The sequence below is a fragment of the Trichechus manatus genome, unplaced genomic scaffold, assembly GCF_000243295.1.
Source record: "Trichechus manatus latirostris isolate Lorelei unplaced genomic scaffold, TriManLat1.0 scaffold00004, whole genome shotgun sequence".
Classification (NCBI taxonomy): domain Eukaryota; kingdom Metazoa; phylum Chordata; class Mammalia; order Sirenia; family Trichechidae; genus Trichechus; species Trichechus manatus.
This window is the reverse complement of record NW_004443940.1, coordinates 11,680,662-11,705,439: the sequence shown is the minus strand read 5'-3', so window position 1 is coordinate 11,705,439 and position 24,778 is coordinate 11,680,662. Positions and strand designations below refer to the sequence as shown.

Sequence of the window (24,778 nt, the reverse complement as noted above, 5' to 3'; positions counted from 1 at the left end):
TGCCTTCCTCCAAATCTGGTTCCACGATGTTGGCACTCCCTCTCCACCCTATTAGGACTTGCCTTTCCAGCTTCCTTCTCCCTTTAGATGGGAGTGTTTACCTCCCCCTAACAACTACAAATGAATCCCCCAGGGTGCTGACCAATGTCAGTCCTGTTTGTTGTTGTTGCTGTGTGCCACTGAGTCGATTCTGACTCATAGCGACTTTATAGGGTTTCCTAGGCTATAATCTTCATCAGAGCAGATGGCCAGGTCTTTACTCCCGTGGAGTCACTGGGTGGGTCCAAACCACCAGCCTTTTGGTTAACAGCCCAGCACTTAACAATTAATTGCACCTAACTACTACCACAACCAGAACCCAGACCCACCAGCAGAGGACTCCAGTTGCTCACAGCCAAGATCCCTTGTCTCTCTGCTACCATCCTTGGGCAAGCACCCTGCCAGGCCACAGTGAAAGTGAGTGCCTGCCTGCCTCCCCCCGCCCCACCCCCGTCCTAGGCCCATCTGAGGGTGTGCACTGCCCAGACTGGCCCAGCACTTAAAGCATAATTCTTTAGTTTCCTTACCTGGCCATTTCCCTGAGATACACGCTTGCCCTTGGGAGAGCAGCACCAAGACAGGTTCCAATGTCCCCTGGAGCTTCACAGTCCCCTGGTCCACACAGCTCCTTTCAGGACCATTACACTGATACCAATTATTTGACCCTCAGGAGGATTTAACCTCAGGAGATTTTTGCTAATCAGGCAAATGAAAGTGACAGAAACTCAATCCAAACTAGTTTAAGCCTCAAAAGGAACCTGAGGTGGTTTAGAGAGTGGGGGAAGGAGCAGGCATTGCGCCTTGAACCAGGAGACAACACATTCTCTAGGTCTTGTCTCCATTTCTCTGTATGTGCGCCTCCTCCCCTCAACCTTCCATCTCCCTTGCCTGGGAACTGCAGACATCAGCTGCCCCAGAGCCATATTCTTGCTATACCCTTCTAGAGAGGAAATCAAATCTTTCCCTGGAGTTTTCTGCTGTCTGCCCTCCCCATAAGGAGCCCTGGTGGTGAGAGCAAGCACAGCCAACAGCTGCTCAGTCGTTATCAAGCAAGACCTGTTCCTCCGGTCCATTATCATCAAGACCTTGAGTGATAGCGCTGTGTGTGGCTCAGTTTCTACCTTAAATCAGTCAAAAAAAAAGTGTCCTAAAGTAACTTAAGCCTCATTAAGACCTAATTGAATATTAAAATCTCCACCCAGGGTGGGACTTATGTGCCGTTTTCTGTACAGTTAAAGAAAAAAATGCAATTTGTCTTACTGTGCCTGCACACCATGATAACCTATGTGGTCCGTGATGTTTGTAATGTACTTCCTGTGAAGGACGGTATAAAAGGTTCTGCCTCCCTTTGTTCAGGGAGCTTGATTTGAGGTATACACCTCCTTGCTCCTTGCCTGCCTGCTTGCAATAAACGCTCTTCCTCCCTCCTCACCTCAGTGTGTCTTTATTGATGAGAAGCTGCACCGGGCAGGACCAGCTTTGGGTAACAGTGCTGCAACGGTTATTAAGCTCTCGCCTGCTAACTGAAAGGCTGGCAGGTCGAACCCACCCATCGGCTCCAGCTCTGAAGGAGGAAGATCTGGCAATCTGCTCCTGTAAAGACTACAGCCTAGAAAACCCTATGGGGCAGTTCTACTCTGTCACATGGGGTTGTTATGAGTTGAAAATCTACTCACGGCGCCTAACAACAAGCCCTCCCTATGGTCCCATCTCTGTTGTTATACCGGGTGCTGTCTCCCTGCCCAGCTGCACGGCTATGGCCAAGGGGTCTTTAGGGTGGGACATCCTTTCCTCCGAAGGATTCTGCCCCCTCAGGATCACCTGCACCCTCTAGCCTCTCCAGGAAGAGGACTGAGGCAGGAATGCCTCAAAGTGGCTCTCAACCCTGGCTGCACGTGAGAATCCCCTGGGTGGCTTTACAAAATAGCAACTGACAGGCGCCAGACCATATCAGTTAATCCGAATCTTTAGGCATGAGACCCCTGCATTGGTATTTTTTCCCCAGGTGATTCTAATGTACAGCCAGGGTTGCAAACCACCGTACAGAGACTGCAAGATGCCCCAGGTGAACCTGAAGAGGTCCTGAGACGCACCCTCCAACCTCAACATATACACAGGGTCTTGTCATCATTATTAAGATCCGAATACCCCAGAAGCAACAGTAGCTGACAAAATACCCCAGCTACCAGGAAATCTTTGTCCCTACAAAGCAATGCTATATTACCTTACATTAATTAATTAAGTTAATTTGAAGCCATTTGCTAAGGCCCCACCTGGACCAGATAGCTAGCATAATCTGCTGGTTTTTAAGGCCCTTGGGAGGGGCACTGACCACTGAGGATGGGGGGGGCAGTGAGTTCCGGGAAAAGGTTTTCCTGGAAAAGAGATGCATTTCTTGGTAGAGAATCTGAATCTTTGTCCCTGCTTGACTCATAATGGTTTTAAGAGATCCTCTCCCCTCCTTAGATTTCCCCAGGGGAAATACTTGCATGTTGGGGTGCACAGGAAAGAAAGTGGTGAAAAGTGGGAGGTGTGGTCAGGCATGCCCAGAGCTGACCAGGGTGTCAGTAGCTCTGTGATAAGCTTGGTGTCATCCTCCTGAGGAGTGGGATGTGGATGGTTCGATAAGGCTCAACACGGATTCAATAAACATTTATTGCTCAGCTACAGTGTGTTGTGAAAAGTTAAAAGGCAAACTAAGAAAAGTACTGACAACAAATATAACATACTAAAGGGTTAAAAAAAAAAATCAAACCAAACCCATTGCCACTGAGTGGATTCTGACTCATAGTGACCCTATAGGACAGAGTAGAACTGCCCCATAGGGTTTCCAAGGCTGTAATTTTTTCAGAAGCAGACTGCCACTTCTTTCTCTAGCAGAGCGGGCTGGTAGATTTGAACAGCCAACCTTTTGGTAAGCAGCTGAGCTCTTTAACTACTGTGCCACCAGGGCTCCCTGTACTAAAGGATTACTAGGTTAATAAGTTTTACAAATCAATAAGAAACACAGTAAGACTGTCAAGAACAATGTGAATAAAGAGCTTACAGAAGATAATTTAAAATAAATTAATAATCTATTATAAAGAAAATAAATTGTATTTGTTTACTAGTTTTTAATAAATAAAAATTAATGTTTAACCCTTCTAGTAATCAAAGAGTCAAATAAGAACACCATTTCCACTACCAAATTAGTAAGCAGAGATTTAAAATCACAATATCCAAATGCTAGCAATGGTTTGAATAGTTCCTCTTTTAATAATAGCAAATTCATAGCACTTCCTCTGCGAGCGCCATTCTCATTGCTTACACTGTTAACACTGCTCCACGCCTTGTGAACTAAGTACTATGATCCCAATTTGACTGATGCAGAAACCAAGACACACAGGCCCAGTTACTTGCCCAGTCAATGAATCTCTTTCACTGCCAAGTGGAAGCATGAATGAGTATCACATCTTTCTGGGGGGCAATTTGGAAGCATGTATCAACGGCTAATGGAGCCCTGGTGACGCAGTGGTAAGTGCTCAGTTACCGAAGGTCGGCAGTTGGAACCTACCAACCACTCTGGAGGACAAAGATGTGCCAGTCTGCTTCCGTAAAGGGTTACACCCTTGGAAACCCTATGTGGCAGTTTTACTCTGTCCTACAGGGTCGCTATGAGTGAGAAGCGACTCGACCTCAATGGGTTTGGGTTATCAACAGCTAAAAAATGTTCAGACCCTTTGACTTAGTAATTCTACTTACAGGAGTCCATCCTAACAAAATAACCAGAGATGAGCCAGTATGTTTTTTGTAGCACACGTAAAATTACAGCACATCCATTACAATGGCTGGGATATTGTTGCGTCATAACGTATGTTAAGTACCCGAAATGATCCTGGGAGCTAGTTCATCATATTGCGATAAACGGAGAGGAACCAGAATGCATATACGATATGTATATCTATCCCAATAGACTGATTTCTGTGGGCGGTGGGATTATGATTTTTCATTTCCTCACGGTACTCTGTTTTCTACAATCGGCATTTATTACTTTTATAATCAGAAACGAAAGATAAATGTCTTCTTGTGGTTGTCGTTATTAGTGTGTTTGACGTTGCTTCCAAGACCAGTGGGCCGCGACAGTTGGGATGGGGAATGTTGTATCGGGAGAAGCCGCCCCAGGTGGCTTCTCCCAAAGCCGAGCCGCGGCGGGTTGGGAGCCGCAGGCAGGCCGGGGCCGGGAGGGGTCTGGGCTCCGCCCCTCGAGCGAGAGAGGGGCCCAGTTCTTCACCGACGCCGGGGCAGGGAGGCCAGCAGCGGAGGAGCGGCCGGGAGGTCGTGGCGGGTCGGGGAGAAGGCCTGCCCCGCCCGGCTCGGAGTTCCGGCCGCCTGATGACTCTGCTGGGGGCCCTGCGGCACCGGCGGTTCTCGGCGGGCGGCGAGGCGGGGGAGCCCAGTCCTGGCCAACTCCACGTGTGACCATGCGGCAGACGGAGAAAGCCCTCTCGAAGGCCACCCGTGGTGAATTGGCCTCTAGGCAGTTCAGGTGGGACCGGGGAAAAGATAGTCCGGCTGCGGGAGCGCAGGCAGGGGCGTGGGAGACCCATTCGGCGTCCCCCGGCGCTCCTGGAGGAGCAGGGCCTGGGGCGGGCGGGGATCGACCGAACGGAGCGAGAAGCCCGGGGAGCGGGATGGAGGCCGGGCTCACCTCCCCAGAGGCGCCTTGGCGAGCCGTTTCCTCACGGCCTTCCAGTCCAGGCAGCCCTGGCCTCGCCTCCAGAAACGCCTCCGGACGCAAGTGACTGGCCTCGTCCACGCAGGCGCCCCTCCGCAGCCCCGCCCCAGCCTCCCCGAGGGGGCACCCCGCCACCTTCCTTGCTCACCTCCTGTCCCGCGTTCACTCTAGCCTCAACGAGGAGTCCGACCAGGGGGAGATTGGCAACTATGAGTTATTCGCTGCCGCGGTGGGCAACGTAGAATGGCTGCGGTTCTGTCTGAACCGAAACACTGGGGAAATCCCAGCGGACAGCAAGGTAAGGAAGGCCTTGGAGAGTGAGGACAAGGACCGAGCTCCCTCCTACCCTGCAAAGAGCTCCTCACATAGTGGCCTCCAGAAGAAGATGTGACTATGGAGCATCCAGAGATGTCCTTTTCTGTGTAGATCATCCTAATTCACCTTCTGGCCATGGAAGGGCCACTTTGTGTCAGCGAGGTAGGGTGAGCTGATGAGCACACACCTGGAGTGGGAGAGGGAAGTGAGCAGTTCCCAGGGGCACAGGGAAAAGGGCAATCCCAAGAAGTTGCTATATAGGTTAGGTTGTGGACTCTGGGGCCCCAAATCCTGCTCAGCCTCCCCCTGCCCTCTTTTGGCCCCTACAGGGCTTCACCGCCATCCACTTTGCAGCCCAGCGGGGCAAGCTTGCATGCCTGCAGGTCTTGGTGGAGGAGTACAAGTTTCCTGTGAACCAACCCACCAACAATGGCCAGACCCCCCTGCACCTAGTTGTCCACAGGGACAACAAGACCATGGTCCTCCCCTGCATTCACTATCTGCTCAGGAAAAAGGCGGCCATCAACGCGTGAGTCCAAGCAGCATCAGGAGGGTGGCCTGCAGGCTGGGCAGGCAGGAACCCCTCTTCAGGCAGGCAGACCCATGCAGGACAGGCAGAAGGCCTGTGGAGGGTGACAAGGAATGAGTCTCACATGAAGCAGTCAGTGTGCCCACATGGCGTAGTGGTTAAGAGATTGGGCTTTGGGAGAAGACAGACCTAGTTCACATCCTAGCTTTGCCGCTTGCTAGCAAACAGCAGGACCTTGGGCAAGTCACTCAACCTCTAAGCCTCATGATTGTGGTTGCTAAACTTATCTGTACATTGTAATCACCTGGAGAGCTTCGAAAATACCAATGTCTGTGTTCCAACCCAAAGATTGTGATATAATTGGTCTGAGATGGTGGGCTTTGGTCGAGGGTAGGGGGGGAGGAAGCTTAAAAGATCCCCAGGTGTTACTAATTTGCAGCCAAGTTTGGGAACCACTGAATCAGTGTCTTCAACTGAAATGGTGAGGATGGTAGTACCTATCACGTGGGACTATTGTGATGATTGAGAACTGCATGGAAAGTTCCTGGCATATAAGAGACTGCATTCATTCAGAGTATTTATTGAGCATGCACTGTGGCTAAGCACTATGCCAGGGTTTGGAGAATAACAACAGTGAACACATGAAATGGTCCCTGCCCTCGTGAAGCTGACATACTAGTACAGAAGCAGACGGCAAATTAGCAAACTAATAAATGAATAAAATAATGGCAGAACGTGGTAACTGGCTATGAAGGGAATAAGCAGGGTGATGGCGTGGGGAGTAAAGAGGGCAGAGGTTCTCATTTGGAAGGGGCTGTCACCTCTAAGAAGGGCACATTTAAATTGGGACCTGAAGACTGAGAGTGAGCCAACCATGCAAAGAGCCAGGGAAAAGTATTCCAGGCAGAGGGAGCACCCTGCACAAAGGCCACGTGTTGGGAAGGAGTGGGGCAAGGTCAAGGGAAGAGACGGAGGAAAAGGCAGGGGCAGACTGTACAGGCCTATGAGCTATGGCGCTGCAGTGCTTGGTTTAAGAGTGGATAAGGCAAAGTCTGTGAGTTCCCGCCAACCCAGCTCTCCCTCCAGCAGTTCTGAACTGTCATATACCTTCTATAACCTCTTATAATCAGACTTTTACTGTCCATTTAGTCCAATCCCTCCTTCTATAGTCGTGGAAATGGAGATACAGAGAGGAGAAGGAACGTGGTCCAGGACACCCAGTGGGCTGGTGGCAGAGCTGGGCCTGGGAGTGGGTTGCCCACCTATCTGATGGGCAGATGCCTTTTGTCTTTCCTTTTTGCCCTCTTCCCCCCTACAGTCAAACACAAAATGGCTGCACTCCCCTGCATGTGGCAGCCCGTGAGGGCCTGCTGGGCTGTTTGAAGGTCCTGGTAGAGAATGGTGCCAATGTCCATGCCGAAGATGCCACGGGCTGCAAACCCATCGACTTATGCAAAATATGGAACCACCGCACCTGTGCCCGGTGAGGGTGTGAGAACCACCCACAGCCTGCTACTCCTCTCCTTCTCTCCCAGCCCTTTCCCTAAGGCTTTCTCCCCAGGCTAAGCATTTAAGAGTCTGGGAAGCCAGGTGGCCTGTCCTCTATGGGCTGGGGAGTAAGTCTGCTGAAGAGGCCCCCTGCCCAGGGTATTATTCCCAGACCTTTCCACAGGGCCTCACCCCTTTGGGTTTAGCATTGCCCTCCTTCATTGCCCAGGGCCCTTGGCTCCTCAGCCGAAGGGTGGTGAGGCCATGAGACATTTTCCTCTCACCTCAAAGGAAGTAGTTAGCCAGAGGGCCCTGGGCGGTGGGAGTGGGTCATCTTGCTCGTCTCTGGCAGCTCCCTTTCACCCCTATCCAGGTACTCAGAAGCTGGCAGTTTTCCCAGCCCACAGTGAAGCTCAGTCACTATGGGATGACACACCCCTACCTTTGCACCAGGTTCTTGAAGGATGCCATGTGGAAACGGGACAAGAAGGACTTTGCCCGTGAGATGCAGGACCTGAAGAGGCTCAAGGACAGGCTGATCCTCTTGGAGCGGCATTACCTGACTGAGTATCAAGTAAGGGGTAGGCCGGGCAGGGGTGCCAGGTATCAGATGCTACCCAGGCATGTAAACAGAGGAGGCAGTGACCCACATAGTGTGGTTAGAAGCACTCCCTCCCAGAAAGAGCCTTCCCCCTAACCCATACTCTGGCTGAAATTCCACCATTATAACCCACTCCTTTAGGTCGAAAGTCTTGTCCTCTGTTAAAAAGCAAGTACAGCTGCAGTTACCAGTACCAGTTGTCAATGAGATTCCAACTCATGGAGACCCCATGGAGCTCCCCCTAGTGCACTACCTTCTGCTGGATGAGGAGGAGAACCTCTGAGACCCAGGCCCTGCCTCTACCAGGACTTATATTCTGGTTAAAAAGATCCATCCTTCCTTCCAACAGACCCTGAGCACCCACACTGTGCTAGGCACCTGAACCCTGAGGCCCCAAACGCAAACAAGATGTGGTTCCCACACTCAAGGAACTTGCAATCTAGTAGGGGAGGCAGGTTATATTCCCAGAGAGGAGGAGGCGGTCTGGAAGAGTGCCCTAGAAGGGATGATGCTTGAGAGGGGTCTTTAAAGATGGGCAGCAGTTGGCCATGTGAAGTAGAGAAGGGCTGACCTGTAGGAAAGCACAGGGGCACACAGGAGCATGGAGTATGCAGAGAAGTGCAAATTCAGTACGGCAGGGGGATCAGGTGCGTGTTGGAGACTGACAAGCTAGAGCTTTGGCAAGGGCCCAGACCATGAAGGACCTTAGCTGGGAAAGAAAGAGGGAGTAACTACAGGATTTTAAGCAGGTGTAATTACATAGGATGCAAAAACCGCAAAACCCAGAAAGAAGGTGTTGGGGATCACAAGCAGAGTCCAGAGGTAGGGAGTACTTCAGGGCTGGCTAAGTCTAGTACTCCAGCTTTGTTCCAGCTCCATCTCTCATTTTCTCAGCCCTATACTCCTCTTTGTCAGTGTCACCTAGCCCTCAGTTACACTGTTCCTGGGGCTCTAAACTCTCCCAGAAGCCCCTTGCGGATCTCCCCTCATCTCTCACTTACCTAGAGCTAGGAGAAAGTCATATGCTGATTGACTTAGTTCTGAGGCAAAGCTGATGGCATTATTATGATTGGCTTAGCCTAATCAGAGCCTACTCCTGGAGCTGGGTCAATCTCCAAACCACCTTAGCAACCGAGGCTGCAGACACAGACAACAGGATGGAGTGGGGAGAGTTTCTGTGACGACAAGTTGAAGGTTCAACTCCAGTGAAGGTCAGAGCTAGACTGAGTCATCGCTGCCCAGCCTGCAGAGCCAGCCAAGTGTATCCTCCCCTCCTGACTTCTCAAGGCCCACAACTTCCAAGACGCCTAAACAGATTAGCTCCGTCCAGTTCCAGGCACAAACCTTTTGGTATTCTTCTTCCAGGATCAAGGATGTAGTTTTTACTTCTCATTTGCCTTTCCCTCTCAGACCAAAGACTCTCCTAGGGCAGGACATGTCTCCACCATCAGATGAGGGGCTACTTTGGGGGTAGTGTTGGGGTCATCTCCCCCACCAGACTGGAGGCTTCCCCTAGGGCAGAGTTGGAAGCCTCACCTAGACTGGAGGCAGTAGCTCCCCTATGGGAGAGTCTTTTGTCTCCCCCATCAACCCAGGGGCTCCCTTAGGGCAAAAGTTGTCTCCCCATAACGCAGGTGTTTCTCCCATTAGACTCCTCTGGAGCAAGGACTGTATCTGGTCAGTTAGACTAGAAGATTACAACAGCTGTAGCCACAGGGCCTCCTTCCCCAGCAGCACAGTGGGAACAGCCCTCCACGACTGTCTTGTGCCCTCTGTTGTTGCAGAAAGAGTGTGAAGCCCTGAATGAAGCCGATTTCAAGAAGTGGCTCCGCTGCAAGCTGCTGCTGGCCAGCAAAACCAAGCAGGCGCCTGGTGCCTCACCTTCAGCCACTGCCCCTACAAAGACCCCCGAGTGCCCTGGGTCGCATCCTTTCCTGGAGGCGCGCCTGCGACACAAGCCGCAGCCCACGCTGCAGCCCATGGTAGCGCGAACATCCCTGCTGTACAGCCTGCCCACAGTCACGCGGCCCATGCTGTGGGACCAATGCAGTAACCCTGCCAGATTCCCCACCACCAAGACCAGCTACCTGCAGGGCATCCGCCTGGGCGTGCAGCCAGACCCCACCCGGGAGCACGACTTATGCAACTTCGTGAAGGTGAGCCCGGACAGGCAAGGAGGTGCGCTGCTGCACACAGTCACTGGCCGCCTGGTGGCACCCGTGCCCCAGCTGCCTTTTGAAGTAGTGGTCCGTGAGCTGTACCCCTCGCAGCAGCCATATAGGATGAAGGTACCCCAGGGCTTCTACCCCGTCAGCTTGAGGGACGTGCCCCAGAAGTGGCGCCTGGGCAACAACACCTTCTGGACAGACACTGTGGCCATGAACCTGCGTGAGACATTTGATGAAACCTTCCTGACAGCCCTGCGTGCTCATCAAGGACTCCCCATCCTGCCCTCCCCCTAAGTTTCCCCATTAAGTTATTTTGGTAGCCTCTGGTCCTGAGGCAGCTCAGTGAAGGCTGGGTGTGACAATTCCATGTTGCCGGGGGGTGGTGGTGGGGGTGGCATACACACTTGGCTCCTCACCCCCAAGCCGAAGGACAGGAGCTGCTCCCTTCCCCAACAGGCTAGCTCGCAGGGCTGCCTTCTCTCTATAAAGCAATCTTGGGCTCCAGAGGGGATCCAGCTTAGGAAAGAACCCCAGGGCTCAGAGTGGGGCATCAGTCACTTTCCAGGGGCCTAGCATTGTAAAAGTGGCTTTGTAGTCCCCACTGCCCCCCACCCACCCACAAGGGACAAGGCTTCCAGGACAGAGGGACCACTGAGAAATTCTGCCTCTTGTTCAGACTAGGTCCTTCCTGCTTCAGGCTCCATGCCTCACTCTTCATCTCTAGGTCCAGAATTGGGTAAAGAACAATTAATTTGTCACCCTGGCATGGGCTTCCCTTCTACGTGGGCGGCCATCCCTCATTTCCAGCTGCCGCTGAGGTTTCTGCATTTGAGGGAAGCACAGCATATCTGGGGACAGGGAGGATCTGGCTTCAGTCTGAAACCGTGAAAGCATTTACACTTCCTCTAGGAAGCGATCCTGGATTCCCTGCTGTCCCTTGTACGCATCACGACAATTCATTCATTAGACAAACATTTATTGAGTGCTTTCTATGTGCCAGGCAGCAAGCCAGGCACTGTTAATACAAAAACTGAAGGACAGTCCCTGCCCTCAAAGAGCTTACAGTCTAGTGGGAGACAGACCAGTAAGCAGAAAAGTAAGCCCAGAATGATCCAAGTGGTGGGGTGGGGGTGGGGTAGGGAACGTTCAAAGCTGCTTGCAGGAAGTGAAATCTAAGTTGACAGAGAAGTTACCCACGTAAGTGGAAGAAAGGGGAATCAAAGTGGCAAGAGGGAGCGTGCCATGGCATCTCTGGATACAGGAGGCTGGTACCCAGAGTGCAAGAAGGAAGTGATGAAGCCAGAGAGGTGAGCAGGGACCAGGACACACGTGTCTCACAAGCCATGCTAAGGGGTCTGGACTTTATCCTGAGGGGAGTGGGGAGCCATGGAAGGTTCTGAGCAAGGGAGTGACTTGATCAATTGTGCATTTTAGAAAGACAATTCTGGCCATGGGATAGAGAAGCAGAAGGCTGTCACAAAAAATTCAGGTGAAAGTTGATGGCAGTGGGAGTAGCTCAAATCAAGAGATGTTAAGAAGGTAGAGTTGACAGTTTGTAGACATTGGGTGTGAGGGCAGAAAGAGGAAGCAGGGATGGAAAGCAGGTTTCTGGTCTGGCTCGTGAGTGATCTTCGGGCCAAGACAGGTACCCAAAAGGGGCAGGTTTGTGAGGACAGCAACAAGCGCCACCTGGGCCATGAACCTGAATTGTCTGTGTACCCATAATTTCAGAAGATCATGAGGGAGGTTGGCGCTGGAGGTCAACTCTCGATTGCTTGGCAGAGTCCTTGAAGCCACCAGCATGGATGGGCTCCCTGTCTCAAGACAGAACCCTGAGAAGCCCCATCGTGCATGGGGCAAGTGGAGAAGCCTGCATAGGAGACTGAAAGGAGCAGCCAGCGAGGTAGGAGGAAAACCAGCTGAGTGTTATGCCAGAGAGGCCGGGGAAGTATGATTCAAGAAGCAGGGGTGATCAGCCACATTAGCTAAAACACTGGGAGGGTCCACTGGTTGTAGCACAGGAAGGGCACTGGCAATCTCCATGAGAGCAATGGAGTGAGTAGAAGGGGGCAAAGCCACATCGTCTGGGTGAGGGACAAAGAAGTGGACAGCAGGAGACAGCAGAGCCAGCTGCCAGACCGTTGGTGAAGATGAGGTTTGCCCCCAGTGTCTTCTACCTTGTCCTTGTCTGCACAGAAGGAAAGGGGCTGACAAGCTCGTTCCCACAGACAGATGAAGACCAGAATGTGCTACTCCTCCCAGGGAAAGGGGAAGGCTGGTATTTTTAAGAGAATGGGAAATGCTAAAGGCTATGGTGGGACCTCAGGCATGATGTAAAGATTTTCCAGCACATGGGTCTTCCCAGTGGCTTCAAGGTACTCCATGTGTGCAGTCTGTCTCCACACCTGCCCGCCTGGCTTTGAGGTATAGGACATGGCCAGTAATGGCTCTCATGGGGACTTCGTTCTAATATATACTATTGAGTACTCGCAAGGCACTGTACTTAGAGTGCAAGGTCAACAAATGCTGGTCTGTGCCTGGGGCCTGGCCCGTCTTGTTAGAAAGCTGAGATCATCTCCCCAGGAGCCAAGCGCACACAGAAGAGAGGGCCAGCCCTTGTGTGCCCTTAGAGTGACAAATCACCTCCCCACCAGCCCCATTTCTTCAAAAACGGGCCATAGCCTAGGCTGCCTGGAAGCCAATTTTTATCTTCAGTTTCTCCTTGAGCCTGAGATAGAATTCAGCCAGAAACCACTCATTTTCCTCAGAGGAAAACTTATAAATAGGATATTGCAGATGTTCTGAAAATCTAACCCAGTCCTAAACTGTCCCCTCTCCTACTCCCAGCTTGACAGCCATGGAGCCTTAACCGTTGCTGTCGAGTTGATTCCGACTCATAGCAACCCTATAGGACAGAGCAGAACTGCCCCATAGGGTCTCCAAGGTGCAGCTGGTGGATGTGAACTGCCAACCTCTTGGTTAGCAGGCAGGCTCTTAAACACTGTGCCACCAGGGCTCCACATGGAGCCTCGGAGAAAGGAGAGATGGAAGCAAAGGGAAGGGCCTAAGAAAAGCTGCCTGCACTCCCCACCCCTGACCAGGCTCTGCTCTTCATCCCTGCCACCTTCCCACCAAGGGCTATAAGAACAGTCCCTTAGGAAGGGACCCAAAACTGAAGAAGGGGTCCCTGGAGCAGAAAAGCCAGTTCAGTCCAGCGCAGAAGGTCAGCAAGAAGAAAGGTAGATGAACTTTCTGGATGTTAAGGCAAACAGTGCCACCTAGAATCTTTATTCAAAACGGGATTCAGCACTTGGACAGAAATCACAGTTCAACAGCAAAAAGTATTTCTTTTGGAAGTGCCAAGCCATGGCCTCTCCCCACGGCCATCTGCCCAGAGAACTTGTCACTGTCTGCTCTCCAGCTTCAGGAACCCTGCCCTGCCTGCTCCAGCAGAGCCAGAACCCTCCTGACCCACCATGGAAGGGTGAGGGGAGGGCCACGGGGCACTCTGCTCTCACACAACCAGGTGGACCACGGCCTCCTGGCTAAGCAGGCTCTACTACCCTCCCTGTGCCCTCTGAGGTCACAGCCTGTAGCAGTGTCAGGGCTGGGCTGAGCTCCTCAAGGAGGGTGGGGATGAGAGCTTCAGGGAGAGTCAAGGGGAGGAGGGCCAGGGCTGGGGGGAGGTGCCTTCCAGGCTCACGGCTCCAACCTAGTGCAGAGGCCCAGAGGTCTGACACCCTCCTGATCCTGCCCCCACATCCCCTCCCCAAGGGGGTCAGTATATCTTCTGACGACTGGGTAGAATGGCCTCTTTGATGAAGGAGAAGACAACCAGGATCCCTAAGCGTTTGCCCCGCTTGCCTTTGGTGAAGTAATTGGAGACCACGTCATCTGTGGAGACATAGGATAGGCAGGGAAATAAGTGTGTGTGTCTGAGTGTGAACCACAGCTCCTTCAACACAGAGGCCATGAGTCTCCACCACAGGGCTGGCTCTGGTCCTCAGCCAACTCAGGTCTTGCTGGCACCCCCAACCTTGGTCCCTTACAACCAAGCCCCTTCTCACCTCCTGGCTGCATGGTGGAGGGCAGGATGTTCTCCCCAGCCGACAGTGACACGAAGAATGCAAATGGGATTATCCACAGACAGAGAGTGAAGTAGGCCAGGACCTGGCAACGAGACAGAGTGAGAAGAGGGAGCGTCCGGAGGGGCCAAGGGTAGTGCCGGTGTGCTCGTCGTGGCTTAGGCGGTCGAGAGTGGATGGAAGGCCCCACGCCTGACTCTGAAGGGGACCAGGGCCCGGGAAGCAGGGACGGGACATCCTCCGACATGGACATAATACAGTGGGGAAAGGTAGAGGCTGAGATGACCGAGTGTGGCCATAATCCTCAAATCTGGGTCACTAGGACAAGCAACGACTCTGAACTGGAGGAGATGGATGGAGGGCAAAGCCATGACTGACTCACTCTCCCCAAAGCTGTGACCTTGTTCTTCCCTGAGGCTCCAAACGGGAGCAGCAGGGTGTTGAGAAATCCTGAGAGGGCAAAACCCTGGCAGGTCACTGGGGGGAGCTCAGGCTCAGGGCTGCAGGCCACCCCTGCCCTATGAGGGCACCCCAGTGCCTCTTCCTGACCTCAAGACATTAGGCTGGAATCCAGGGAAGGGGAACCTAGAGGACCCACTGGAGGAAGGTATACCCTCCTGCCTCAGCCAAAGGGCTCCCTCTGTGCCTCACTCACACTGCTTTCTCAAATCATCTGTACTGTTTTTTAACATGTAATTCCTGCACAGACTCATAGTTTCAAACCATACCTAAGTTCACAAAGCAAATCATGCAAGTCCTCTTCCCTCCCCATCATTAATAGTTTGATTTACTGAACACTTCTTACCTCTGAGAAAGGATAATATTCCTCCGCAAAAAACTGAAACGCGAGGTAATGATTCACCACCACTAACCCTGTGAGGGAATGGACAGTCAGTCAGTTTCGGAGAATAACACAAAGCTGGACTTCTAACCTTCAAAAGGCTCGTGGGAGTTGGGAGCCCTCAGTCCTGGTCGTGACTTTATACCCAACTCATAGGATGACTCTGGACCAAGTACTCTACTCTCCAGAGCTCAGTTTCCCATCTGTCTAACCTACCCACTGCAGAGAGCATTTAAGAGTAAAATTAGAAGGTAGGTAAGAAAGCTCTCTAAATATTATAAAAATGAGACTCCGGTGTTAGAGAACCAAAATTTCTTGACAATTAACCTGGTTTTTAGTGGGTATGAGTCCTAAAGAGCTCCGCAAGGGCAGTGGGTAGAGGGAAGTGATGGGTGTACAGGTCAGATTCCCCCAAGAGATTCCACTGCAAAGTGGGCAGCAGGGAGAAGGTCCCCAAATAAAGTGGCGATCATTCCTCAGGGATAAAAGGGCAGTTTGCTAGATGCTATGGGGTGCAGTCTCAGGGTTCCTCAAAATTCTGAGGGGGGTGTCCTTCCCCATCTTGCCCCAGAGGAAGTCACCCTAGTCTGAACTGGTCAGTTCTGGACCCACAGCTCCTAACTGTGCAGCAGGATCTATGAAAGAGAGACAGTAGGTGAGTGCCTGAGGATCCAGGTTGCCTACAGACAGACATCACTGCCTGTTCCCATGGTAAGGTAAAGGGCAGGCACTGGAAAAGACACATACCCCTAAACTGAACACCGCTCACACACCACACAACTGCCATGTCTCTTTTCTCCTCTCTTCCTTCTCCCCTTCTAAGGCAAAAACCACACCTCTGCCACGCCTAGCCACACTCTAGGCCTAAGGGATACTGGAAGATACGGTGGTGCCCGGCGCCCACAAGATCTTGCAGGAAAACTCTCTCAGGCATCTGAAGGGAAGGACAGGGAGGAACAAAAGGAATCCAAGGGAGCCTGCTGGGGGATGGGGGATAAACAGGAAGAACCCCCCGACCAGTAGATACAGAAGGGCTCCCCACACAAACCCCTGTTGAACAAATTTTTTGGTGAAACCACACCAGGGCGTTCAGAGAAGAAACCAATCCTGGCTCTAACACTGTGCCCTCCATGTAGGTAAGATTCTCCTTCTAGGTTCTCACCGAAGTAGAAAAGTAGCGCTAAAAAATCCCAGTTCCATCTGATAGCCTGACCAAAGGCCAAGATGATCAGTAACAATTAACAGGAGAAATGACAATCCTGGTAACCAAGTACTTTCCAAAACCTTTTCCACAAATATCTAGAAGCACCTACTATGTGCCAGCTGAGTCTCCCAACAGTTCAGTCAGGAACATATTATCTTTGAACAGATGGAGAAGTAAAGGCCCAGAGAAGCAAGTGACTTCCTAGGGTCAGAAAGTGATGGCAGCAACAAGGCAAGAAGCCCAGGGTCCTCCAAATACATTCCTTTTTCCTCAACCCCCAGGCACTGCAGCCAATGAGAATGAGACTAAAAAAGGGACCCCCCCCCCACCATGTGGCATTCACACTAGTCCAGGCTGAAAGGCAGCCAGAAAATAAAGCTGTTTCTCAGGCCAGTGTCTGCAGGGGGCTCACAGCCCCATGAGGCTCCAGTTTTAATCATGGCTTTGGGCCAGAGCACTGGACAGTGGCCACCTGCCAGCCAGAGAAGGGCTTGGCTTTTCCCGGCCAAGTGACTTCTTTAAGGCTGTAACTACTCAGCCTGGGGCCTTGCCTTAGTCAACCTACAACCTCTTCTCCATTCCCAAACTCCTCTTCGAACTTATCTCCCTGGGAAAGCCCTCCCTGCCTGATCCAACTCACCCACAAATGCTCATCAGTAGAGCCAGGGTGGGATCTAGGCTCCTTGAGGGTGAGGACTCAGTCTTCCCAATCAGCCTGGCCTCCTGGAGGACCTCAGTGGTTTGCCTCCTTTCTATGTATCCCCTTTAGTGCCCAAGACTGAGATGGCACATCCAACCACCTCAGCTGCCTCCCCTCCTCTGTGCCCACTCACCACATGACAGGATGAAGTTAGGCGAGGTCAGCATGATGAAGGGGAAGGTCTGGAGAAGGCCAAAGTAGACGAGGTTGGTGAAGAGGCCCACGCCAATCATGTAGGTGGGGAAGTGCTCAAAGACGAAGAGGCCAATCAGCACAGCCGTGGAGAACTGAAACAACCAGAGGCACACAATTCAAGGAGCCTCTTCCAGGCAGCCTTCCTGAACTCACCAGCCCCCTGTTCACTCTGGGCAGCACTAGTTTGTCTTGTACATGCTTCTCTCTCTTCTTGTTTCACAGTCACAAGTCTTGCTAATCCACCAAGACTCTCAGCTCCCCAAGGGCAGCATCTTTTAATGCCATTTCTCAGTTTTTTGACCGCAACCCACAGTAAAAAAACATTTTATACCATGGTCTCAACACATATACATACATGTGATCAAGCTCAAATTTCAATTCTAATCTTTTCTATTCCATTTTTCTTTTAAATGCCGACCATGATCTATTGAATTGATTACATAACTTGAAAATAAAATCATACCTGCAGTCTGAAAAGACTGTTCTGAAGGACTGACAGTTGTCAGGGCTTAACAAATGATGGTTGAATGGAAGTCTGATTCCTGTACCAACACCTAACAGCCAGACCTCTGAACCCACAGCCAAGTGCTATGGTCTTGTCTCCACCACTAACTCCCAACCCCAGGCCATGTCCAGAGTGGAAACGGCTGCTGACACCATGTGAGGGGCACTGGACTCCTCCGACCCCAACCCAAGCTTTTCCTGCAACTGGTGGCAATCTACCCACCAGCAGTCACTCCTGTGGCTTTACCAGCAATGTGTTCAGGAAGAGAAGTCTTCCTGAAGGAAGGGCAGTGCCAGGCCCGGGGAAGGTGCTCTCCTCTTAGAAGAAGTCACTTAATCGTATTAGAAAGAGGTCAATGAGCAAGTACTCAAAACTGTCCTTAAGGTTCCTCTCAGTTTGAAATGCTGTGAGCAGAGCAAGGGGCTACAGACAGTGGAAGACAGCAGTGGCAAAGCCATGGTCCTGTCAACAGAGAATGTACACGCAGCTGTTACCTTAACGAACCAAGAACTAGGCCTGCAGTGAAGCAATGCTACTTCAGGAAGGAGACCAGGGAAGACCTGGTACTGAGAGCAGACCCATAAGACAAGGTACAGGCCAGGGAGGCAGGGGTGGTACCCTTAGGAAACAGCAGGGACAAAGGTCTCACATCCATGCCAAACTTTCTCCACTTCCTCGTTTTGAAGTAGGGTGAAAAAGAGAAGGGGAAAAGCTGCCACTTACCCAGATCATGTATTTTATGATTCTGCTGGTGGCCACTGTGTATTCTTCAATCAGTTCTGCCAGGTAATAGAGTCCAGCCGCTGGGAGAAAGGGGAGAGGGGCAAGAAGGGAGAATATTAGCCAGGGCTACTCCCACCATCCTGGTCATCCCCCTCTCTGCAGCTAGGTCCCTATCAACCCTTCATGGACTGGAGAAGGTCAGGAACAAACAACCCATGCATTGCCCTTCCAAGTCTGGAAAAGTAAAACTGTATCAAGGAAACTAAGGGGAGATTTCATAAAAGGGAATGGAAGCCTGTATTTGATGCCTCAATACAACGTTAACCACTGGCCCAGAAAGCGGAATTTCATTCACTCAATAATTATCTGTTGGGCATTTCGTATGGGCCAGGCCTTGGGCTGAATGGAGGATACTACAGAAAAAGACAGACATGTCCCTTCGCTCATCCAGCTGGGTTGGGGGAGGGGAAGCAGTGAGTAGGAAGGGGAGTCAGACGATGCCAGTGTGAGAAACGCTACTTTAGGGGAAGTACAGGACACTTCTGGAACATTAAACCCCCTAAGGAGGGCTTTCAGGAAGAGGTGAGATTTCAGTTGCGATCAGGAGTAGGAACCAGCCAGAGAGTGAAAGAGTGTCAAAGGCAGACAGCACAAATAGAAGGCGGTCAGAGGCTAAAGGGCGGCGGTAGAAGCCGGGGAAAAGTTCGGCGCGGTCGATCCGCGTGGGTGGGAGCGACAGCGGTTGGTGGCTCGCGGGCATAGGCAGGAGCACTCGAGTCCACATCTCCCTGGCACTACTGAGGCGGACTCTGTACACATGGAAAGACCGGCAGACAGGCCAGGCTGCTGGGGTCCGTAGGAGGGGCTGGACCAGGAGTGACAGGAGGGCGGAGGGTGGGGGCGACCAAGGTAGGGAGCGCAGGGCAGGGGTCGCCCCAGCGCCCTCGAGATACGACCCTCGGCGAGCACAGATGCCGGGGCAGAAGCCCGCGCGGGCCGGGGTCGCGCACTCTCACCGACGGCCAGAGTGATGAAGGCCACCTGGATGAAAAGCGACAGCCAACTCAGCACGTACATGAACCACATGGCGCCCCTACCCCGCCCGCCCCCCGGCCGCCGAGACGGGCCTGTGTGTTTCGGCTCCGGCAACACGGAGCCGCTGCTGCAGCCGCGTCCCCGCCCAGCGGACGGCCAGACGGCCGTGCGCGGCTGCGGAGAGGAGCCCGGCCCGAGCACCGCCCCCGGCCAGGTCCGGCCTAGCGCCGCCCGCCGGCAAGGAGGGCCAACTGCCGCTGCCCCGTGGCAGGGCGAGCTCCCGCGGTCCGCACGGGGGCAATGGTCCGCCACTGCAGCCCAAGAGAGGCGGAACAGTCTAGAGGGGCGGGGGCGAGGCGCTCATACAGGAGCTCAGACTGTAGCCCCCCGCGCCTCTGGGCACACTCCGACGCCACCTAGGAGAGGGGTCCAGGGCAGGGGTGAGCAGTCTCACGCCTCCCCAGCAACGTCCAGCCGGAAGTTCCTGGCAGGTTCCCTCACAGGGCTTCCTTGCTACTGCAGGTAACAGGGACCGGGTCGCTATGAGTCAGAATCGACTCGACGGCAACGGGTTTGGTTTGGTTTTTTAACGTGTGCCAGGCAGTGTGCTAAATGCCATATATTCATGGTAGAAATTGATCCGATGACATAGATCGTTTTATAGATGAGGAAGCTGGGGCCAAGGGAGGTTACCTTGCCCCGGGTCACATATCTAGGAAGCAACATAGAAGTTGGGGTGCCTTTCATCAGTCATCCTCAGGCTTAACTGTACCTCTAGGCTGAGATCCTTTGAGGTGTATTCGCATCTTTGTATCATTAGCATCTCCTCCAGTGCCAGGCATGCAAAAGGTGTCCACTAGGCGCTGAAAGCATTTACTGCTCATCTCTGGGAAAGTTAGGGAGGGGGCAAAGAGGAACGGGGCAGTCCTTGCCACGAAGTTCCCCATCTAGTGGCCGGACATGCAAAAAAGTATGTGTAGCTGGGACTCAACCTTTTCCTTTGGGAGTCTGGTATGTTTCTTATCTCAGAATAATATTTTTATGCATAAAATAAATACGTAAAATTACAAAGAAAAGCAATTATATTGAAATGCCGGTATAAAATATTTAAACGAAATTTGTGATATAGTGTATGTGCTTCTTTATTAATGTACAACATATTGAAAATAACTACCTACCTTAATGCCAAAGTAGGGATGAATGTAAATGATATTTCAAGACATCTTCAATCATATGAGACAGTCACAGATACTGCTAACGCTGCTATAAGTTTGTTGTCTGCATTCATGTGAAATGCTAAATTTCAATTAGAGGTTGGGGAAAATAAAGATGGAAGTTTTCTCCCTTCCAAGGTTCCAGGCTCCTTGAATTTGTCTCCCTGAATCTGTCTGCAGACCTCCAAGGAGTTCTCAGATTCCACTTAAGAAATCCTGAGGGATGCATTTAACGACCAGTGGGGACCTTAAAGGACCATGCACTTATTTGCAAGTCTCTTCATTCAACACTGTAAAAGACTAAAAACGACCTAAATGTTCATTAATAGGAAACTGGTTAAGTACATTTTGGTACCTCATAAAGTACAGACAGAAAAAAAATGAGGATGCTCCTAATGTACCCACATAGGAGGATCTCCTTTTGAAAAAGCAAAAGGATGGGGAGAAAAAAATCTATGTGCTTATTTCTTTGTGTAAAATATCTCTGGAAGGAAACATTAGAAAATAGCAACATTGCTGGCCCTAGGAAGAGAACTGGGGGTGACGGTGGGGAGGATCAAGAGTAGAGAGTTTCCATGTATGTCTTTTTATATCCTAAAAACATTGATGTATGTAAATCTACTACCTATTCAAAAATAAAGTTTAAAATTAAAATGTTTGTAGTTGCAGTGCAGTGATTTACTTACTATGGCCCTTCTTGCCATAGTCTTTGTGACTCTCACACAATGATTGGGTGGGACTATGCAAATGAGGTGCTTGTGGCCCACCAAGGGGATTGGATAGTCTGCTAATAATGCAAGTAAGGTGACTGGAACCCTTATGGGAGTGGGACTATGCAAATAAGGTATATGGAGCCCTAACGAGGGTATTGGACAGTTTTGCCATTCCACTAGGCTTAAAATGAGCCATCCCAGAGGCGGGAAGAGTCCTCCTCACTACCATCAAGAAGAGCCAGGAACGGAGCTCATACTTTGGAACCGAGGTCCCTGCACTGAGAACCTCCTAGACCAAGTAGACAGAGAGAGCTATAATACTGAAGACAGTGAGAAGCGGTGGCAGAGAAACAGCTGCAAGAGAACCAGAAGACTGTTGCATGATAGCATGGCCAGCTTCCCAATCCACAGAGCAAGGTGGCTACAGTGGGCCTGTGGACCCATGGAGCAACAAAGAGCTGAGCACCTTCAGGTAGGAGGATTGCTGGCAGAGTGGGGTGCTCCTGGGCACTTATCGGCAAAGCTAAAAGAGCTTTGTAATACTTGCCTGAGCAGAGCAGAGGCCAGGCCGAGGGCCAAGAAAGGAGGCCTATCCTCAGGAAGCCGAAAGGATCCTGTTCTCAGGGGGCTGAGAGGAGCCCTGCACAGCTGAGAGGAGCTGAGAGAGCTATCCTGCACTGAAGAAGGGAGACTTTGTCTACATGCTTCCTGTCTTAGTCAGGTAATGCTGCTGTAACAGAAATACCACAAGTGGATGGCTTTAACAAACAAATTTATTCTGTCACAGTTTAGGAGGCTAGAAGTCCAAATTCAGGGTGCCAGCTCTAGAGGAAGGCTTCCTCTCTCTGTCAGCTCTGGGGGAAGGTTCTTGTCTCCTTTCAACATCATTTGTGGGCCTGGCAACTCCTTTGAGATCTCCATGTGTCTTGGCATCAACCTTCCCCGGGGTCTAGGAGGTTCTCAGCACAGGGACCCCAGGTCCAAAGGATGCACCCCTCTCCTGGCTCTTCTTTCTTGGTGGTAGGAGGTCCCCCTCTCTCTGATTGCTTCTGTCTCCTTTCATCTCTTGCAAGATAAAAGTAATGCAGGCCACACCTCAGGGAAACTCCCCTTACATCGGGTCAGGGCTGTGACCTAAGTAAGAGTATTGCATCCCACCCTAATCCTCATTAAGATGACCTAATTCTGCCTCATTAACATAACGGACAGCTCACTCCCAAATGGGACCATAACCACAGGCACAGAGGCTAGGATTTACAACACATCACAAAACGGAAGATAATCAGACCATAAAATGGAGGACAACCACACAGTACTGGGAATCATGGCCTAGCCAAATTGACACATATTTTGAGGACACAATTCAATCTATGACATTTCTTGATCCTGATCCCAAATTGTAGCCTGTCGATCCTGATCCTGAGTTGTAACCTGGTACTTTCCTAATAAACCCCATAACTGTGAGTTCTGTGTGGCCACTGCAATGAACTCTCAAACCCAGCAGAGAAGTAGGGAGTGCCATGGAGGGACAGCTGGTGTCAGAATCGGTAAAAAGGTTGGAGAGAGGAGGTATATCTGACTTCTACCTCATAGGAATCATCAGCCTTGGGCTGATAGTCTTGATTCCACCTTCTCCGCCTCGTGAAGTTAGACAAGGAAGTCTGCTGGACCTGCTAGGATGCTTCAAATTTCCTGTCGATTACCCAGTCCCTTTGTGAGAAAATCCACTGTTGGTAGTGCCTGACAGGTAGGTTGGCTAATCTTGGGTCATGTGACCTGGCCACCCCTGAGAGGCCCAATAGGGGAATTTCGTGCACAGATCCTCTCTACTGGAGTATTTGAGTCACGGAAACATCAATGAGTAGAGGCACCGTAAACTCTCAATTGGTCTTACTTATTCCTAAATATTATCCTCCTAGGGAGGGAGGAAAATATCAATGTATCCCTATCCCTCCCCAGAATTGTAGATGAGGGAAATCTTGAGGCTGAAAGTTAAGAGCATTCACCTATGACTGAACCAGGATTGTTACTCTAAGACTGGGCACTCCCCCACAGTCTTAGAACCAAAACTGGCTCCTGGGAACCAGGGCTAAGGACCAGCTCTCCCTTGGACAGTGGGTAGGGAGAAGACATGATTTCCCAGGAAGGGTAAGAATCAAGCCCACCCAATAGTGCAGGGCAGGGTAGGGCTGTGGGAGGCTCCTTGGGAGCTGTGCTTAGGCATGGAGGTAGCAAGAAGGGGGGCAAACCCAGGCTTCCCCTTGAAAGAGGCATGGGAGGGAACAGGAGGGCCATGTGCTCAATTCAAGGGACTCGAAAATTTCAAGAGTGAGAAGGATTTGTGGATTCAAAGGTGACTGACCAGTTGGCTGATTTAAATATCGACGGACCTCAGTAGAAGAGCCCTAGTGGCACAGTGGTTAAGCACTCAGCTGCTAACCAAAAGGTCAGAGGTTCGAACCCTTCTGCCGCTGTCTGGCAAAAAAGACCTGGCAATCTTCTCCTACAAATATTATAGCCTAGGAAATCCTATGGGCTAGTTCTACTCTGTCCTATAGGGTTGCTGAGTCAGAATTGACTTGATGGCACACAGACCTCAGTATGCATAAATTCATCCCAATGTTACACATACTGCTTTAACTTTTACAAATACACTCACTCAAATGCATCAAATACACTTTGATGCCTGCATGTGTGAGGGCCAATTCCCAAATATTTCATGAGGAAGTTCTCAGGGAAACTAGCTATTTCAATATCACATGGACCTCCTCCTCAAAAAACAGTAACTGCTAATATTTATTGGGGTTCTTTCTCTGTGCCAGACACTGTCGTAAGTGATTTGCACGTATTAACCCGTTTAACACTCACATTCAACGTAGGAGTAGTACTGTTATTATCTCCTTTTCACAGATAAGAAACTGAGGCACAGAAAGGTTCGATGCCTTGTCCAAGGTCAGGCAGCTAGTGCTTGGAGGATTTGGGGTTTGAATCTGAGCAGTCTGGCTCCAGAGCCCATGTGGTTTTCTCTGGTTTCTTAAAGTCACCTGCTTTTGCTGTCAGGGTGGTTCTGTCTGCATAGTCATCATATGCCATTTGGCCAGCGGGCTGGATCTTGCTTTACCTCCTGGCAGCCTGCCTAGCCCTCTCAGTTCTTCCTCTTCTCTCTCCATGGTTAGCCTTATAGGAACTAGTGAATACACCTCAGGGTTCTGGCTTTGGTCTGGTCACCTATGTTCCCCTCCAGCATCTTCAGTAAGGCCAGGGACAGGCGTTTTGTCGGTCTCTGTGGTCCCTGTGGTCCACATGGCTGGGACCTGCATCTCCCTAGGGTCTGGGAAGGATGGGGAAGTATGAGATGAAAAGGCCCATGAATGCCAGGTGTGTGCAGCTGGAGAAGTTCAAGCTGCCGGCATGCGTTGGTTGCTGCCCCCTAGTGGCAGACAGAGGGTCTGGAGAGGACCAAAGCAAGGGGCAGTACAGTGCCTTCTGAAAGGAGTTTTGAGGGACAATTGCGGGCCCCACTGCCAGTCTTAGAGTGAGGGCCTGGTGGGCAGGCCCTGAAAGTACATACCCCCCCTCACCCCCGCAACACCCATATCACTCACACACACCCACAACACACCTACACCCTCTAAAGACACACACACAGAGTTATAGACAGAGTCCACACCATATCTGGCCTCTGATGTCCCTGCCTGGCCTGGCTATA

At 51.3% G+C, this 24,778-nt stretch overlaps 2 protein-coding genes across 4 annotated transcripts; one reads left to right on the top strand and one right to left on the bottom strand.

The window, feature by feature from the left end:
* Positions 1 to 4,499: 4,499 nt before the first annotated feature.
* On the top strand, positions 4,500 to 10,148 carry ANKRD53 (ankyrin repeat domain 53). The gene is made up of 7 exons (XM_004369371.1): positions 4,500 to 4,564; positions 4,657 to 4,812; positions 4,925 to 5,051; positions 5,398 to 5,597; positions 6,916 to 7,080; positions 7,539 to 7,659; positions 9,471 to 10,148. Exons 1-7 carry the CDS (start codon positions 4,500 to 4,502, stop codon positions 10,146 to 10,148), a joined length of 1,512 nt encoding a protein of 503 aa, XP_004369428.1.
* A 1,844-nt stretch (positions 10,149 to 11,992) lies between these two features.
* TEX261 (testis expressed 261) lies at positions 11,993 to 20,903 on the bottom strand. Of its 3 annotated transcripts, XM_023732849.1 has the most exons (7): positions 19,235 to 19,294; positions 19,124 to 19,148; positions 18,108 to 18,187; positions 16,818 to 16,971; positions 14,745 to 14,812; positions 13,922 to 14,024; positions 11,993 to 13,748 (listed from the first exon to the last, which is right to left on the bottom strand). In XM_023732849.1, the coding sequence occupies exons 3-7, from the start codon at positions 18,114 to 18,116 to the stop codon at positions 13,633 to 13,635; spliced, it is 450 nt and encodes a 149-aa protein (XP_023588617.1). In that variant the 5' UTR covers positions 18,117 to 18,187; positions 19,124 to 19,148; positions 19,235 to 19,294; the 3' UTR covers positions 11,993 to 13,632. The 3 variants fall into 3 exon arrangements, with proteins under 3 accessions (XP_023588617.1, XP_023588616.1, XP_004369285.1); XM_023732848.1 differs by lacking the exons at positions 19,124 to 19,148; positions 19,235 to 19,294 and adding an exon at positions 19,915 to 20,903; XM_004369228.2 differs by having other exon boundaries at positions 19,124 to 19,253.
* Positions 20,904 to 24,778: the final 3,875 nt, after the last annotated feature.

What these genes read in the sequence shown, in the direction of transcription:
- ANKRD53 (XM_004369371.1), top strand. Translation starts at nt 4,500, where the DNA reads ATGCGGCAGACGGAGAAAGCCCTCTCGAAGGCCACCCGTGGTGAATTG. An exon ending in CTCCAGAAACGCCTCCGGAC is followed by an intron (nt 4,813 to 4,924) that starts GCAAGTGACTGG and finishes CGTTCACTCTAG; the next exon opens with CCTCAACGAGGAGTCCGACC. An exon ending in AAAAAGGCGGCCATCAACGC is followed by an intron (nt 5,598 to 6,915) that starts GTGAGTCCAAGC and finishes TCCCCCCTACAG; the next exon opens with TCAAACACAAAATGGCTGCA.
- TEX261 (XM_023732848.1), bottom strand. Translation starts at nt 20,089, where the DNA reads ATGGGGAACTTCGTGGCAAGGACTGCCCCGTTCCTCTTTGCCCCCTCC. An exon ending in CAAAGGATCTCAGCCTAGAG is followed by an intron (nt 18,188 to 19,914) that starts GTACAGTTAAGC and finishes CCTTTCTCCCAG; the next exon opens with CGGCTGGACTCTATTACCTG. An exon ending in TAACTTCATCCTGTCATGTG is followed by an intron (nt 14,813 to 16,817) that starts GTGAGTGGGCAC and finishes ATTCCCTCACAG; the next exon opens with GGTTAGTGGTGGTGAATCAT.